This window comes from Xenopus tropicalis, chromosome 8 (genome assembly GCF_000004195.4).
Source record: "Xenopus tropicalis strain Nigerian chromosome 8, UCB_Xtro_10.0, whole genome shotgun sequence".
In the NCBI taxonomy this organism is placed as follows: Eukaryota; Metazoa; Chordata; class Amphibia; order Anura; family Pipidae; genus Xenopus; species Xenopus tropicalis.
The window spans coordinates 126,416,580-126,435,436 of NC_030684.2; the positions used below are offsets into that span (position 1 = coordinate 126,416,580).

At 42.0% G+C, this 18,857-nt stretch overlaps 1 protein-coding gene across 1 annotated transcript; it reads right to left on the minus strand.

The window, feature by feature from the left end:
• Window positions 1-10,608: 10,608 nt before the first annotated feature.
• Window positions 10,609-15,413, minus strand: LOC116406661 (cathepsin K-like). The gene is made up of 3 exons (XM_031891186.1): window positions 15,024-15,413; window positions 13,703-13,825; window positions 10,609-11,129 (listed from the first exon to the last, which is right to left on the minus strand). Exons 1-3 carry the CDS (start codon window positions 15,153-15,155, stop codon window positions 10,893-10,895), a joined length of 492 nt encoding a protein of 163 aa, XP_031747046.1. The 5' UTR covers window positions 15,156-15,413; the 3' UTR covers window positions 10,609-10,892.
• Window positions 15,414-18,857: the final 3,444 nt, after the last annotated feature.

Consider the following 18,857-nt stretch of genomic DNA (forward strand, 5'->3'; position numbering starts at 1 on the left):
TCTGTTCTTGTGATATCTCATGAGCGCAGATGTCACAGACGCGCAGTAGATGTTTCATGGCCCTGTGAGTTGCTGCCTTCAATTGCTTCATGGCCCTGTGAGCTGCTTCCTTCAATCCTGTATAGATAAACAAAATCACAGTAAGAAAACAACTGAAAATGAATCCCAGGGACAGCCTTTAATCCAACAAGTCTAAGATACTGACCCCATTTCTATAAATATAATGGATTCTCTCACCTTTCTTGGGCCGCCAGTTGTGCAGAGCCCAGAGATATTCTGTGATTTCAGCCCTGATGGTCCTTGTAGGGGGCAGTTTAGTAATGAAGGGGTGCTGCAGGAGTTTGTCAGCACTCCATCTTTCTGAAGGTTCCTTCTTGAGACACAACTCCAGAAAGGATACAAACTTTTGTGACCTGGAAAACGTAAGATATTTTAGCAAAAAATACTGATGTATCTATTTGATAATATAGGGATGAAGAATCATCAGCAATGAATGGATTGACTTTAATATGTGGTGTTTACCTACAAATGTGGTATTGCTTTGTTTGGTGAACCCTGTTTAATTTAATTTAGCCATGAGCTTTGTAGCCAGTTGGTACCCAAAGTTTGGGGATCCCAGGAGAATAGGGGGCCCAGTGGGTTTCCATGAGAAACAAATCATTGTCCCAAAGGTTTGGATTGATGGGGAGCCAAGATATATAGGGGACCCAGTGGGATTCCTGTTGTACAGTTTATAGGTGGGAAGCGGATCATTATTACCAGGGAGGTGTCACCAAGTAACTCCTAGCTACAGCTTAGAATCTACATATATCATATCTATCTATCTATCTATCTATCTATCTATCTATCTATCTTTTTACACAGAACTGCAGTATTAGCATCGCTCAGTGACAAGAGCTGGGAAGGACTCACCAGGTGTTTGATTTAAGCTGCGGAGAGTTGTTGTTAATAATCAGGTCCGACACGTAATTTTGATTGGCATATGCTAAAAGTTAAAAACATATACATCAGACTTTTGGGAAGAAAAAATGCCTTGGTTGCAATGTACAGAGACCAAAAATTATTTTGATTCACTTACGTGTTGCTCCCTCGGCCATCTCAATCGCAGTAATCCCTAGTGACCAGATGTCACACTGTAAAAAAGACACCAAACGACACCATTAGAAGAAGAGATTTGGGTTAGTGGGTGATTCAGTTACTTGTTACCTGGGTGCTTCTTCCATCAGTGCTTGCACACAATCATTGGAAAACACAGAACCAATTAGAACTCAGGCACTTAGTACTGATGGAATAAAGGGCCCTGATGGCTTCATGTTTCACCCTCCTGTAACCTAAAATTGCCTTTACTGTCCCATTAACATTGCACACAATCAATGGAAAACATTGAAAGGTAAATACTCCTTGTTGTTTCAAATATTACAATAGTACAACATACTTTGGCGTCATATTCCACCTTCCTGCCCTTCCACCTTATGGCCTCGGGTGCCATCCAGTGTGCGGTCCCTTCACCCTCCTTGCACTTTCCTGTCTTGGGGTCCAGGTCCCAGCAGAGTCCGAAATCGACTGAAATGACAGATTATACATATAAATGGAAAATTAATTTCAATAAGGTAAAAACCTGTATTATTAAACCCTCTGACTCCATATTAATAGAAGCTTCCTGATATCCATGCGTCTTACAACTGTAAGTTTTACTTACTGAGCTTCACTTTCCCTTCTTTGGTAAGCATGATGTTGGGGCTTTTGATGTCCCTGTGTACAGCCCGGTGCCGGTGAATGTTGCTGAGAGCCTGGGGAGATTGAGATGATTTTTATAATATAACAGATATAAGGCTAAATATTCCCAACTAAGAGGAAGTAACCATTTTAGCATTATGATAATCTACAAACACATCAATAAATATATATATATATATAAATATCTGTAAAGCAAAATAATAGAAGAGTCCTTAAGGGGTTAATCTCAGTTTACCTGTAATACCTCCCTGCAGACATAGCCAATCCAGGTCTCCTTGAGGGACTGGCCTTTGGTGTTCTTAATTAAGTTATACAGGGTGCCTCCCCTGCAGTACTCAAGGACAATCTGCAATAGAAGAAAATGATTTCAGGCCATGTATTATATCAATTCCATTGATATCCAATCTCTTAGGCACGAGGGATGAATGTGATAAAAAAAAGTCTTACTTCCAGCTTCTCTGAGGTAGTATCTGATAGAGGAGCCTGATAATAGGCTCCATAAAAAGAGGCGACGTTTTTGTGGCCGCTAAATCGTCTGAGAAAGTTTACTTCCCTGCAGACAGATTCTTCATCCTGGATGGGAATAATAGAAAACCTCAGCTCACATTGGCAACCACACAAATAGGAATGATATAGAGAATGGAACTAGAAAGATACCGTACCAGACTGATGTTGCCAATCTTCACTGCAACCTTACCTAGCCGATGGTGACGACCCTGTAGCACAGACAGAAAGGTTTAACTCACATTCACTATTAGCTGAAAATAACAAGACTCATTCTGGGAACAAACTGACAGAACTACTGGGTTATTATGGAATGTAACCATGTGCATAGCAGGGATAGTGGTAGCACTGTCAGCTTTCTCTCTAGGAATTTAATTGGTACCTTACCATATACACATCTCCGGTGCCTCCCTCTCCAAGAAGCTTCTCCATGGTCAGCCGACCATCAGGAGGCTGGGAAATAAAATAGAATAAAATTTTATTTACAACATAATGTTCAGTGTATTACCTACAGGAGGGGCAGATAGGAAGTAGAGGAACTTTTAGGGGAGAAATGGCATGAAAAGCACATGAAAGACAGAGGCAATTGGCAGGTGGGATGTGCAAATAACTGGGTGGGGCATAACCAAACCAACCCCAGATTCCATACTTTAGCGGCCCCTAAAGGGGCTGTGGGTTATTTTCTTTACCGTCTTTTTTACTCACATTATAAATTTCGGAGAGGGATCCGCATTCGGCTGCTCGCTAAGGAAAAAGAGAAAGATTCAACTACTTTAAAGAGACATTATAAGGTCCAAAACTTGCTCATGTGAAACATGCCCTTCCCACAAAGTTTCTACTCAGTAAGAAATAAGATCATCAGTAAGTAACGGATGGAAAAAGTGGTGTAATTAGAAGATACTGGGCCCCTTAGCAAAATCAGTTTAGGGCCCCCTAAACTTTGGGAATGAGATATTATTCATGAAACAAGTTCCCCCCATACATCCTGGGCCCCCAGCACTCTCAGGGTCTCCTTCCTCTATAGTTACACCCCTGGATAGGAAGGAACTGTCCGAATAAAGTGTCTGATTCTGGGTTACATTGCCCCATGTAGAACTAGAGATTTATTCAGGCTCTTTATTCAGAGCCCCATATGGACAATACATTGCTCTGCGTGTCTCTAAATGGATTAACATTCTATACTTTGAATAAAAATCCATAATTCAAATGAAATTCATAGCAGGCCCCTTACCTTCCTCCGGGGGGCGCAGAATGGCATGGCGCCCCAGTATTTTTGCTCTTAAAAGAGCAGTTTGCTTTATAAAAAAAGCAGATATCAGCTGATTTCAATGGAAGATGTTATTTCCAAAGGAATGCTGAAAAAATCAGGAAAATCACTGAATATCGCAACAAATCGCTTCGAAGTCGCTTTGAAAATGCTTCGTCGCACGGAATTTCACTTTATGGGGAGACATAAATGTAGAAGAGATTGTAAGTTCACAGGGTTTAGCTGCCTCTGTTATACATATCAGGATACACAACATTATATTCACAATATTCCTCTCCCATTTTACCAAAAAACACCTAAACCAATGTTTATTCTGAGTGATATTGTCATTGAAAATTCTGAAATCTGATTTCTTTATAATGTGGCATTATCTCAGGTTAGCATAAATCATGCTGTTGGCTTTTGCAACAGTAATTTCTTTAAAGCTAATTTTTCTCTTTAAATTAACTTGGCATGAAACGGGGTGCAGCAATTCCCTGTATTTGGCACCATTCTTCCTTCCTTCTATTAGAACATGATGCCCAGTCCCTGGGAATCACAGCACTCACAGCACAGTGATATTACCACCATGCAACTCCATAGTCCATGGGATGGAGATTTGATGGTGATAATGGGAGTTGTAGTTCAGCAACAACTTGGGGGAGCACATGTTAGGGAATCTATGGAGAATGCTGGGAGTATTTGAACCCTTAGGTGAGGACAAAAACTGGCACAGGCACCTGACCTGTTATGCTACAATTCCTCGGATTCAATGTAACGCACTCCTGTCATGCACAGCATTATATATAGATATAAGGAATGGCTGATGGTGGCAGATGCAGCTCAGTAACCACTGGAAAATCAATTCCATTTTGTAGTGACCACCTACTTGTGTCTTTTAGTTTAGAAGGCAGTGGAAAGGCTCTTTGGGCATGCTGGGAGCTGTAGTTTTGTGTAAGACACATTCATCCATGGGTTTAGGCACAGTTGAAGCAGGGAAGGCATTTCTTTCCCAGGATGCTGTTTTGCCTGAGCAACTCCCAGCATACATAAATTACCTTTGGGTACTAGTACAGTACAGGTATGGGACCCCTTATCCGGAAACCCATTATCCAGAAAGCTCAGAATTACGGAAAGCCCGTCTCCCATAGACTCCATTTTAATCAAATAAATCACATTTTTAAAAATGATTTCCTTTTTCTCTGTAATAATAAAACAGTACCTTGTACTTTATCCCAAGTAAGATATAATTAATCCTTATTGGAGACAAAACAAGCCTATTGGGTTTAATTACTGTTTAAATAATTTTTTTAGCAGACTTAAGGTAGAAGATCCGAATTACAGAAAGACCCGGAAAAGCTCAGGTCCCGATCATTCTGGATAATGGGTCCCATTCCTGTATATGCCAGCAGTAATTGGTGGACCCTCCTGTTGGAGATCATGGCTACATAACATACAGCTCTCAGATGTTACTAGACACCATCACCCCCACAATCCCTTGCACCAATCCAGGCAATGACATCATTACTACCAATAATGACTGTCTAACAGGACATACCAATACATGGGCGAGGGGGGTATCAATCTGCACAGAAGGGGAGTAGCAATAATGGTAGCTCTCAGTGCAGATGGGATCCAATAAAAAGATTACAGGTACTTGTTTTGGATTTGAATGATGGGGCACTTTAATGTATCACCGTTATGAGTGTCTGTATGCTCCACTCACCCCTATAGGAAAGATTAATATGCCTGTATTGGATGCATCCAATCACATTCTACTTTCATATTCCAACTGTGATTGGCTGCAAGATCAGCCCACATAGAAATGGTGCTAAGGTGAGTGTGACTCTAGCAATCAGATGACAAGGGCCAGGCTACAGGTCTGACAGGGGATTGTGGGAGTTGTTGGTCAGTAACAGCTACACGATTGCAGGATGCAGGTCTGACAGGGGATTGTGGGATTTGTTGGTCAGTAACAGCTACACAATTGCAGGATACAGGTCTGACAGGGGATTGTGGGATTTGTTGGTCAGTAACAGCTACACGATTGCAGGATGCAGGTCTGACAGGGGATTGTGGGATTTGTAGGTCAGTAACCGCTACATGATTGCAGGATGCAGGTCTGACAGGGGATTGTGGGATTTGTTGGTCAATAACAGCTACACGATTGCAGGATACAGGTCTGACAGGGGATTGTGGGATTTGTAGGTCAGTAACCGCTACATGATTGCAGGATGCAGGTCTGACAGGGGATTGTGGGATTTGTTGGTCAGTAACAGCTACACGATTGCAGGATGCAGGTCTGACAGGGGATTGTGGGATTTGTAGGTCAGTAACAGCTACATGATTGCAGGATGCAGGTCTGACAGGGGATTGTGGGATTTGTAGGTCAGTAACAGCTACACGATTGCAAGATGCAGGTCTGACAGGGGATTGTGGGATTTGTAGGTCAGTAACAGCTACAAGATTGCAGGATGCAGGTCTGACAGGGGATTGTGGGATTTGTAGGTCAGTAACAGCTACACGATTGCAGGATGCAGGTCTGACAGGGGATTGTGGGATTTGTAGGTCAGTAACAGCTACACGATTGCAGGATGCAGGTCTGACAGGGGATTGTGGGATTTGTAGGTCAGTAACAGCTACACGATTGCAGGATGCAGGTCTGACAGGGGATTGTGGGATTTGTTGGTCAGTAACAGCTGCACGATTGCAGGATGCAGGTCTGACAGGGGATTGTGGGATTTGTTGGTCAATAACAGCTACACGATTGCAGGATGCAGGTCTGACAGGGGATTGTGGGATTTGTTGGTCAATAACAGCTACACGATTGCAGGATACAGGTCTGACAGGGGATTGTGGGATTTGTAGGTCAGTAACAGCTACACGATTGCAGGATGCAGGTCTGACAGGGGATTGTGGGATTTGTAGGTCAGTAACAGCTACATGATTGCAGGATGCAGGTCTGACAGGGGATTGTGGGATTTGTAGGTCAGTAACAGCTACACGATTGCAGGATGCAGGTCTGACAGGGGATTGTGGGATTTGTAGGTCAGTAACAGCTACACGATTGCAGGATGCAGGTCTGACAGGGAATTGTGGGATTTGTTGGTCAATAACAGCTGCACGATTGCAGGATGCAGGTCTGACAGGGGATTGTGGGATTTGTTGGTCAATAACAGCTGCACGATTGCAGGATGCAGGTCTGACAGGGGATTGTGGGATTTGTAGGTCAGTAACAGCTACACGATTGCAGGATGCAGGTCTGACAGGGGATTGTGGGATTTGTTGGTCAATAACAGCTACACGATTGCAGGATACAGGTCTGACAGGGGATTGAGGGATTTGTTGGTCAGTAACAGCTACACGATTGCAGGATGCAGGTCTGACAGGGGATTGTGGGATTTGTTGGTCAGTAACAGCTACACGATTGCAGGATACAGGTCTGACAGGGGATTGTGGGATTTGTAGGTCAGTAACAGCTACACGATTGCAGGATACAGGTCTGACAGGGGATTGTGGGATTTGTTGGTCAGTAACAGCTACACGATTGCAGGATGCAGGTCTGACAGGGGATTGTGGGATTTGTAGGTCAGTAACAGCTACATGATTGCAGGATGCAGGTCTGACAGGGGATTGTGGGATTTGTAGGTCAGTAACAGCTACACGATTGCAAGATGCAGGTCTGACAGGGGATTGTGGGATTTGTAGGTCAGTAACAGCTACAAGATTGCAGGATGCAGGTCTGACAGGGGATTGTGGGATTTGTAGGTCAGTAACAGCTACACGATTGCAGGATGCAGGTCTGACAGGGGATTGTGGGATTTGTAGGTCAGTAACAGCTACACGATTGCAGGATGCAGGTCTGACAGGGGATTGTGGGATTTGTAGGTCAGTAACAGCTACACGATTGCAGGATGCAGGTCTGACAGGGGATTGTGGGATTTGTTGGTCAGTAACAGCTGCACGATTGCAGGATGCAGGTCTGACAGGGGATTGTGGGATTTGTTGGTCAATAACAGCTACACGATTGCAGGATGCAGGTCTGACAGGGGATTGTGGGATTTGTTGGTCAATAACAGCTACACGATTGCAGGATACAGGTCTGACAGGGGATTGTGGGATTTGTAGGTCAGTAACAGCTACACGATTGCAGGATGCAGGTCTGACAGGGGATTGTGGGATTTGTAGGTCAGTAACCGCTACATGATTGCAGGATGCAGGTCTGACAGGGGATTGTGGGATTTGTAGGTCAGTAACATCTACACGATTGCAGGATGCAGGTCTGACAGGGGATTGTGGGATTTGTAGGTCAGTAACAGCTACACGATTGCAGGATGCAGGTCTGACAGGGGATTGTGGGATTTGTAGGTCAGTAACAGCTACACGATTGCAGGATGCAGGTCTGACAGGGAATTGTGGGATTTGTTGGTCAATAACAGCTGCACGATTGCAGGATGCAGGTCTGACAGGGGATTGTGGGATTTGTTGGTCAATAACAGCTGCACGATTGCAGGATGCAGGTCTGACAGGGGATTGTGGGATTTGTAGGTCAGTAACCGCTACACGATTGCAGGATGCAGGTCTGACAGGGGATTGTGGGATTTGTTGGTCAATAACAGCTACACGATTGCAGGATGCAGGTCTGACAGGGGATTGTGGGATTTGTTGGTCAGTAACAGCTACACGATTGCAGGATACAGGTCTGACAGGGGATTGAGGGATTTGTTGGTCAGTAACAGCTACAAGATTGCAGGATACAGGTCTGACAGGGGATTGTGGGATTTGTAGGTCAGTAACAGCTACACGATTGCAGGATACAGGTCTGACAGGGGATTGTGGGATTTGTTGGTCAATAACAGCTACACGATTGCAGGATACAGGTCTGACAGGGAATTGTGGGATTTGTAGGTCAGTAACAGCTACACGATTGCAGGATGCAGGTCTGACAGGGGATTGTGGGATTTGTTGGTCAGTAACAGCTGCACGATTGCAGGATGCAGGTCTGACAGGGGATTGTGGGATTTGTTGGTCAGTAACAGCTACACGATTGCAGGATGCAGGTCTGACAGGGGATTGTGGGATTTGTTGGTCAGTAACAGCTACACGATTGCAAGATGCAGGTCTGACAGGGGATTGTGGGATTTGTTGGTCAGTAACAGCTACACGATTGCAGGATGCAGGTCTGACAGGGGATTGTGGGATTTGTTGGTCAATAACAGCTACACAGTTAAATGATAAACTGATAAGCCATAGGTAAGTGGGAGGGGAGAAAAATATCACCAATGTGTTGCCATTAGCAACCAACCTGATCTTTTCTTTTGATTTCCAACTTGTAGCTGTTCAAATCTGATTGCTGATTGATTGTTCTGGGCAATATCACCAGTGATATTTATCTCCAAGCTTAGTAAGCATGCCCCTAACGGACGGCTAACAAGGGATGCTGGGAGTCGGGGCAAGCAATGGCTGCCTGTCATTAATCGTCAACAGCTTCAGGCAGTGCCAGGGCCCCATTAATGGCTGGAAACTGGCAACTTTTTGCTTAAAGGAAGGCAGTTTTATTTACAAAGTGAGATACAGTGAGAGAAATATGGATATTAAAAGCATTGGAAGAGGAACCTGAACACCAAGTGGCCAACTGTCACCCAAATGTTTTCAGAGTGACCGTTGGTGAATGGGAAAATGAGAGATTTCAGACTTTTTTTTTAATACACAGCAAAATACATACAAATGTGAGTATTTATAATATAAATCCAATAGGAAACTGAATTCAATAGGAATCTGAATCCCAAATGTTATTTCATTCATTTCTTGCATTTATCCTGAGAGGTATATAGTCCTCCTGCTCTCCCACTGCCCCAACTCTCTCAATACCAATGCAATACCAAAGCTAATATCCCATGTGCTACCTAGTGACACACTTAAATAGTGTTTTTAGCCATTTCTGTCATTATTTTCCTTATAATATGCCCCCAGCGTGTGGCGCGCTCCACTTACCTCTGATCCCAGAAATGAAAGTGACCGTTAAATTTGCAGCTAATCACAAGATTTCTTATTCCAACTGTGATTGGTTGCAAGGTTGCCACACATGTAAACACTGCCCTAGCAACCAGATGACAGTTGAAAAAGTCAAGTCCAAAGACAAAGATTATTGGAATATTACTGTCTACCTGATCTTCAGCCTGTGGTCTCTCCCAGATAGCTACCAACCGTCACACATCAGACTTATGGCAGTGTCACCATGACAGTTGGTATATGCTGCACTCACCAGGGTGTAAATATAAAGGCAGCAGATCCTGCAGGGGGCACAGTAATGCCTTCATTATAGAGCAATTTCAATATATCTTGGTAGAATAGATCAACTTTAGTGGCCCCAAACTGAATTTGCTGTGGGCCCAGTTACCTCTACCACTGGCACTCACCTCTGATACCAGAAATAAAAATGACGAATGTGGGCATATGCAGCACTGACTGTTGGTGCCTGGGAGACTGGTCCCTTAACCTTTTTAAATTAGGCTTTTTTTAAAAAGTTAGATACAGAAAGAAATGTGCATAACAATGGCATTAGATGAGGAATCTAAAGTCTTGCTACCAATATTATAGTGTGTCAGCCCTAATGCTATATCCCATAAGCCCATATGAACATTACCTTTCCTGAGACACTGGCACCAACCGGTGAGGAAGCACCATATTTAGTGATTCCACCTGCCTCCTTGAGTCCTCCATTGGCCACAGTATTATCTCCTAGGGTGCACTTGCCAATGACGGACACAAAGTAGATACGATAAAACTCTGTAATAGGTCATCCTTTTAGATAGAAGGTCTCCAGCGATGAGCACACATACAAAAAACACACACACATACAAAAACACACACAGATATACATACAGTAGGAGGGACACCATGTTGGTATTATATTTGCCTGGCTGCTAACAGTTACCCTCAATGTCAATGTTATTATGGAAGGCTATTGTATAACTGGGCAATTGTATAAAGTCACCTGCCTAGATTTAATATAGCAGAAGATAACAGGAACAAAGATGTTTTAAACCAAAAATGCAAAACACATTAAATATGATTTATTTTTAAATAAAATATTGTTTAAATAGCATTTAAGACTCCATGATTTAATTAATATCCTTATTTTCTTGTACCAGAACACATTTATTAAAAGGCTATGTTCTTTCAGTTTTCTATAAAATACGTCTGAACCTTTGATCTTCCTCTGAGCATTCTTGGGTTCTCACGTTCAGATACTGGTTGGGTTTGGTAGGGCTCATCCCAAGTAAGCAGGAGATGCTGCAAGGTATGAATGGGATGGGCATACTGGTTTAAACAAAGTCTGGTTGAGAGTTAGGGAAGGAAGGTAAGAGATGCAGATGGCCACTTTGATTGGTGACTGATGCCACTACAGTGAAACAGACAGTAGTTTGGGTGTTGCAGAATAGGTATTAAGGTGCATGGACAGGCAAGAGGATGGGCGACAGATGCAGCTCTGCTCAGTGATATTGATCGCGGGTACAATGGGCGTGCTTCCATCAGATGTGCATGCAGGGCACTGAGGAAAGTGTGGGTTGCATATAAACCTGCTGCCCTGTGTGTAGTTTCCATTCCCTTCCTGAGGAGCAGATTCAAGATGTTGTACCTGCCAAAAACAAAAGAAAAGGTCTTTCACATTCCATTTTTTGGAAAATGATGACAGACATGCTAAGGAATATGGAAGCACCTACTATACTGATGCTGGAATTCTGATGGGAGTTTCTGGTGATGACTCCCCATTTAGTTTGGATGTTTTATCCTACCCGGTGCAGACCATCAGTGTGGAGTAACAATGTATAATAAAATCCCAGAGAAATTGCAATACATTCCGGAGCAGCCAAACAGATCAATTTATTTAGAAATTAAATTTTTGTCAAATTGGAATTTTTCCTAGAAAAGAGGCACCTTAGTTGTGACACTATTATCATTATACATACAAATATAAAAGTTCAAAAGAAAAAGATTTATGTAATGAACTTTTCTTCTCTGGGATGGTGCAGACGACAGGAGGACATCCAACCGAAATAGGGGAAAGGAGGTGTTGCAGTCAGTATAGGAAGGGTTTCTCTACTGTAAGGGAACTCACATTCTGGAACAAACTAATGAGAGGAGGCAATGAGTGATTTATGATTTACCGGTGAGGCTCAAAGTGCTTTGGAAGAAAAGATGAAAAAATGATGAACACATTTTGTAATTCTGCATGATAAACTCACATGTTTCCGTTATGCCAGTAAATTCTCTGTGCTTATTTATTTGAGAAATTGCGGTTTCCAGCACAAATTATTATTAAATAATAATTACATCATTATTATTATTAATATAATGAAATAATTATTATTGTGTCTAACTCAACTTTGCTTAATGGAAAGCCCTTAAATACAAGTGTATTATAGATATATGAATAATATACATTATATGTAATGTATAAAACATATTTTTCTTTTATTGTAAAAAAACAATTTCTCAAAGGAAGATAGGAAGGACTAAAGATCAGCCCTATTGGCAAAGATAATATTTGATTCTTGCCAAACTCATTTTCTGGACCGATGTCTATTCTAATTCAGACCCTCAGATGAATCTAGAGCAGAAGTTGTTTTTTTTACAGGATTCTCTCACATTTCTTGTATTTCTGGCTTAATTGCCATTATTTTGCTGCCATACTGAGTGGCAGGGGTGTGCTATATGAATTCCTGGGCTGATTTACACCTTATTTATACTCATTTGGGTATGATCTCTGCCCCCACTAACACAAACAAGAAGTGGATGAATATTTGTATTCATCCAGGTAATGATATACAGTATCCAGTAGAAATAAGTGCAAAGTCCACTTGCTTAAGACTTATTTCTACTAGATACAAGAAAAAAGGTAGAAAAAGATCTATCGAACAAAATCTAATTATGCATTTTTAATTGTACCCAGAAGAATTTTAGGCTTCTGACCTTCCCTTTCATGGGTATATACATAAGAAGGCAAGATGTATAAAAAAAATATGATTCCAATAAGGGTAAATGTTAAAGTGAGATTAGTTGCCCGCGGTAGTGAAGATTTATTATTTTTGAAAGTTTACCAATTGGTAAATATGTCCTTAAAAAACCCCACAAAATAAATGGATAAAGAAAGGTGAAATGTCTTCCGGCTACCAAAGGCCCCATGTCTCTATGGGGTGTATTTCTTAACATTGGAGACAAACATCACTGGTGATGTTGTCCATAGCAACCAATCAGATATTTGCTATTGTTTTCTAACTTGTAGGTGACCGTTCAAATCTAATTGCTGATTGCTATGGGCAATATCAGCGGTGATATTTGTCACAAATGTTGATAAATACACCCCCAATATACCCCATCGCTATAAACAAAGCCAACAATTACACATGGCTTTAAATTCATATAACTTTATTTAAGTAGAATTTAAATATATTGTCTGTACATACTTTCAAGAAGAAAGGTTTTTTTTTTATTATTATTATTATTATTAGAGAAGACTCCAAGTTTACTGTGCTTCAGCCAGCGCTGCGCAATCCCTGCATCCTTCTCTTTACTAACGGAGGAGTTTGTGATACTGCGTGAGGCACTGCCCCCCCCCCCCCCCCCCCGCAGCCTCGGGTCAGAGGCAGGCAGGCGGGCAGCTACAGAGGAAATTCCTATGGTCAGAAGCAACAGCTACATGAAAGAAAATCTATGTCTAATAAATCTTTTGGTCCCTGGTTGGGTACTAACCCAACCTCTACTGGAGCCTCCACTGCAAATTGTAGCAATGTTTGACAATATCAGCATCCAGCGAGTGATCTCATTGGCTGGCAGGGTGCTTAGCCCTATGAAAATGACCAACTTTCCTTATAGGAATACAGCAAAGAAGGTTCCTCAGAGACTGCACAAATCAGCTCTGGGAAGCTTCCTTCCCTGCTCTTGAGGGCAGTGCAATAGCAAAGAGTGGCTTATGGGATGTGTAAAGAGGGGCTGGTGTTCTCAAGGTATGAAGAATAAGGGCCTAGTAGATTCTATTTACTGCCACACCCCCACCTACATTATTCCTGTGTTTCTATGTGAAAATGTTTCAGTGTTTTAGGGTTATTATATTGTTGTACATCATCACCATTAGGCTACAAAGATCAGTCATATGTTACTGCGCACTACTAAACACCAGGGAAACTTTGCATAGAAGGTTGGAGTTCTTACCATATCTCCCAGATGGTTCATCCCAACCTCATAAGTGTGGAGCCCCAAGGAATATTCCAAGTTATGGGCGGTGATAAATTTCAGTGTCTCCTCCCAGATGGTTCGTCTTGCACGTTCCTCTTCCTGGGAATTACAAGGTGCTATTTAAGTACATTAGCACTCACTTACAAACATAAATGGTGAACTGAATAAGTGCAGTTGCTCATACCAACCAATTAAGTTTGTATCAGCCTACTACTACAAGCAATACTGGATATCCCAAAGTTCAGGTCTTGATCTCATCTACTAACACTGGTCTGCCAGGTCGGCCCTTTAGAGATTCCCAAACTGTGGGAGCAGAGGCTGTTGCTGGGGTTCCACCTTAAAAGCTAATTATGGAGAGACTTAGGGAGAATGTTTTGTTTTTTCTAGATTAAAGTCTTGAAGCCCAGTTTGAGGATCAATTAGGGAGCATTTTGGGGTGAACACATATTCTGGCATAGATATTCTTAAACTAAGGCTGAATTGCTGATAAAACAGTGTTTTTATGTGCCTGTAACCTTGTTATGCACTAATGGGGACCTCAATGAGGAGTCTGAATGAAAACTGATCTAAGACAACTGTTAGGGCTATGACAGACAGGGAGATTAGTCGCCCACGACAAATCTCCCTTGTCGCGGGCAACTAATGTCCCCAAAATGCCATCCCACCAGCGAGAATGTAAATCGCTGGTGGGATGGCATACATGGCGCCGAAAGTTTCCTCACCGGTGGGATGGCATTTCGGGGAGATTAGTCACCCGCAAAAAGGGAGATTTGTCGTGGGCGACTAATCTCCCCATCTGTCATAGCCCTAACAGTTGTCTTAGATCAGTTTTCATTCAGACTCCTCATTGAGGTCCCCATTAGTGCATAACAAGGTTACAGGCTGTAATCAGCAATCAAATCATTATTCACTGTAGTTGCATCTAGATATCACCATGTTAAAATGCAAGCCATAAAGGTGAAGACACACAGAGCTACTAGTAGCAGCCACTTGTCACGACTACTTAAATAGACAATGCTGATCATTTACTGATAATTGTTTCTACGTATGTTTTAGCAGAGACAATTCTCAGTATTATGGCGGGGTTTAGTAACCAAGACAAGTAGCTGCTATTAAGTACCTCAGTGTACCTTCACCCTAATGGTTACACCAACTCTCAACACGGTTACATTTTATCAGCCACAGGAAAACCAACTATAGGTGACTTAGGTTCAGAGTGGGCCAAATGTATTACACCCAATACTATTAGTATGCAAAACCTTTCCCATATTATCAGAGCAATCATACAAGCCCTTACCCAATCCTTATAGCTCTTCTGGTGAGTTTTAACCCACAGCTGCCAGTGAGTGTCCAGGGTGGGATCAGGGGCCGAGTGAGCCGGGATCAGTAGGGAAAGCAGAGCCACAAGGCAGATGCCGGATGGTCCCATGGTCTCCCTGATGCACTAAATACAGAAAGGAAATACTAAGCCAGAAAATACAGTAGTTATTCATTAAAAACACAAATAAAAGCCTATGTAAGAGTGAGTGTGCATGAGAATTCTATAGAATAAGATGAGGAGCATAAGCTGAGGAGAGAAAAGAGCCGCTCTACCTGCACAGTGAGAGGAAGATCCTGGGGAGCAGGAGAACTTTCCAACAGCCCATTGTGCAGCCAACCTGCAGCTTTATACTGGTTTGTGTGGGGGGGGGGGGGTCTTGTGTTCCCCTCAACAATACCACTACAGAGGGTACTTTTAGGGTGAAGCACCTGCAAAGGCCAGGGCTGGTGTTACAGATTTTGCCAATGTAGTTGCTGGTATATCAGTAATACCCTTACAATGAGCCTCCTAGCCCACCTTTAATCTGCTCCAATCTGCCCCAAATTTACCTTTTAATTCTCCCCTGATCGCTCCATAACCCCCCTCTGGCTGTTGCAGGTCATAGCCAGTGACAGCCCATATTGGACACCCCCAGGAACGTTTTGCATGCTTGTGTTGCTCTCCAACTTTTTTTATTTTTGAATGTGGCTCATGGGTAAGGGTCTACTAACTTATACATAAGTAGCATTGTACCTGAATCCCCTGAATAAAATGAAAAAGGGAGATCCATATAATACAACCAGAACCTCTTGGTATAGCACCAGATAATTCTTCCTCTTCAGGTTTCAAAGTTATGGGTCAGTTATGCAGCACTGTTTGTGGAATCTCCTTGCCTTTGTAAATATTGGCACTACATAACCTTTCTCCCAGGATTGTGCCACCCCCTTAATAAATGGGAACCAACTAATGTTTGTTTATGCGGAAAACCTCAGGCCCAGAGCATTTTGGATAACATGTCCCATACTTAGTAAATACATTTAGTGACTGTATTCATATTCTTTATACAGGTATGGGATCCCTTATCCGGAAACCTGTTATCCAGAAAATTCCAAATAAGGCCATCTGCCATACACTCCATTAGAAGCAAATAATTCTAATTTTTAAAAATGATTTCCTTTTTCTCTGTAATAATAAAACAGTACCTGTACTTGATCCCAACTAAGATATAATTACCCCTTATTGGGGGCAGAACAGCCCTATTGGGTTTATTTCATGGTTAAATGATTCCCTTTTCTCTGTAATAATAAAACAGTACCTGTACTTGATCCCAACTAAGATATAATTACCCCTTATTTGGGGGCAGAACAGCCCTATTGGGTTTATTTCATGGTTAAATGATTCCCTTTTGTCTGTAATAATAAAACAGTACCTGTACTTGATCCCAACTAAGATATAATTACCCCTTATTGGGGGCAGAACAGCCCTATTGGGTTTATTTAATGGTGAAATGATTCCCTTTTGTCTGTAATAATAAAACAGTACCTGTACTTGATCCCAACTAAGATATAATTACCCCTTATTGGGGGCAGAACAGCCCTATTGGGTTTATTTAATGGTGAAATGATTCCCTTTTCTCTGTAATAATAAAACAGTACCTGTACTTGATCCCAACTAAGATATAATTACCCCTTATTGGGGGCAGAACAGCCCTATTGGGTTTATTTAATGGTGAAATGATTCCCTTTTCTCTGTAATAATAAAACAGTACCTGTACTTGATCCCAACTAAGATATAATTACCCCTTATTGGGGGCAGAACAGCCCTATTGGGTTTATTTAATGGTTAAATGATTCCCTTTTCTCTGTAATAATAAAACAGTACCTGTACTTGATCCCAACTAAGATATAATTATCCCTTATTGGGGGCAAACAAATCCTATTGGGTTTATTCAATATTTAAATGATTTGTAGCAGACTTAAGGTGTGGAAACCCAAATTACAGAAAGATCCCTTATCCAGAAAACTCCAGGTCCCGAGCATTCTGGATAATGGGCCCCATACCTGTATGTATAAAAAAAAACTACAAATACTTGTGCAGTTATTTCCTGAAACCTTGTGTATTACAGGAAGGTGAGACAGGAAAACCTGGTAAACCCCCGACATTAGTCTCCAGGAAACCAAAGTGTAGGCACTGTGATGTTCAAAAGCTTCAAATTGTGCCAGACTGGTCCATAAACATCTTTTTTTATATATATTTTGTTAAATCTGCCCTTAATGTTACATATGATGGCCTTTAATGTGCTAAAGTTTGTGTGGGGTTTGAAATAGTGCAGAGACTGAACCCATAATGATAATTTGCCTATCACCAATGAATTTTTGTAATGTGGAAATGAGTTTTATCCACAGCTCCTAATAACAAGATGTTGTTTTTATCAGTAGAATGTGTCAATAACTTTGTCCGTTTCAAAAAGACTGAAAACCTTCTGCCAACTCAGGACCCTTCTGCAGATCAATCTGCAAGACTGAGGTCAACCACAGCTCCTAATAACAAGATACACTATAATTAACCTTTAATTACTAGAGAAAAATAATGATAAAAAGGTCATGTAACTGGGATATAAAAATATGCAGCCACTTATACCCTAATTGGGACTGCACTAGGCAAATCCATAATGGAGAAGGAGCTTGGAGTCCTTGTACATAATAAAGAGTAGCAAGCAATGCCAGGCAGCAGCTGCAAGAGCAAACAGGGGTTTGAGCTGTATGAGGCATTGATTTGTGGGAAGAGAGGGTTATTCTTCCCATTTACAAAGCGCTGATAAGGCCCCATTTAGAATATGCCATGTAGTTTTGGTCTCCAGTGTTCAAACGGGATATTATTGATTAGAGAAGGTCTGAAGAAGAATAACTAAGCTGGTAATGGGCTCATAAAGTCTTAGTTAGAAAAAAAAAGACTGGGCAAGTTGTTTTTTTTATGATTAAGAAGACACGCTTTAAGAGGGGAAATTATAACAATGTATAAATATATAATGATTATTATATGATTATAATAATCTCCCTAATTCTTTATTTTCCAGTAGGTTCTTCCTGCAAACAGAAGGGCGTCCATTCCAGTTAGAAGAATTGAGGTTCCCTCTAGAGCATGTGTCAAACACAAAGCCTATGACCCGAATACGGCCCTTCTGGCTGTTTTATGTGGCCCCTGGTGACTGTGCCTGACCGTGCAGCACCAATCGCCTGACTGAACTGTGACTGTGCCTGACCGTGCAGCACCAATCGCCTGACTGAACTGTGACTGTGCCTGACCGTGCAGCACCAATCGCCTGACTGAACTGTGACTGTGCCTGACCGTGCAGCACCAATCGCCTGACTGAACTGTGACTGTGCCTGACCGTGCAGCACCAATCGCCTGACTGCACTGTGACAGTATCTTAATAAAAAATTTGGCCAGTGACTTAGCCTGTGTTTTAGATTTCGGCCCCCTTATGTGATTGAGTTTGACACCCCTGGTCTAGAGGTTCAGAAAGGGTTTGTTACTGTGAGAGCTGTGAAGTTGTGGAATTCCCTCCCTAAACCAGTCGTACTGGCTGATACATTAGTTAGCTTTAAGAAGGGGCTGGATGGCTTTTTAGCAAGAAAATACATGGGAGATAGCTCTTAGTACCAAGTTGAACCAGGGATTGGTCTGATCTTGGAGTCAGGGAGGAATTTTCCCCCCTCTGAGGTTAATTGGAAAGGCTTTAGGTGGAGTTTTTTTGCCTTCCTCTGTATCAACTATCAGTTAGGCAGGTTATATATAGATCAAAACTTACTATGTAACTATTAGTGGCCC

Excerpts from the sequence above, each read along its gene's own strand:
- LOC116406661 (XM_031891186.1), bottom strand. The coding sequence starts at position 15,155 with ATGGGACCATCCGGCATCTGCCTTGTGGCTCTGCTTTCCCTACTGATC. Across the intron at positions 13,826-15,023 it reads AGAAGAGCTATAAGGATTGG|GAAGAGGAACGTGCAAGACG; the intron begins GTAAGGGCTTGT and ends TGTAATTCCCAG. Across the intron at positions 11,130-13,702 it reads TGAACCATCTGGGAGATATG|GTACAACATCTTGAATCTGC; the intron begins GTAAGAACTCCA and ends TGTTTTTGGCAG.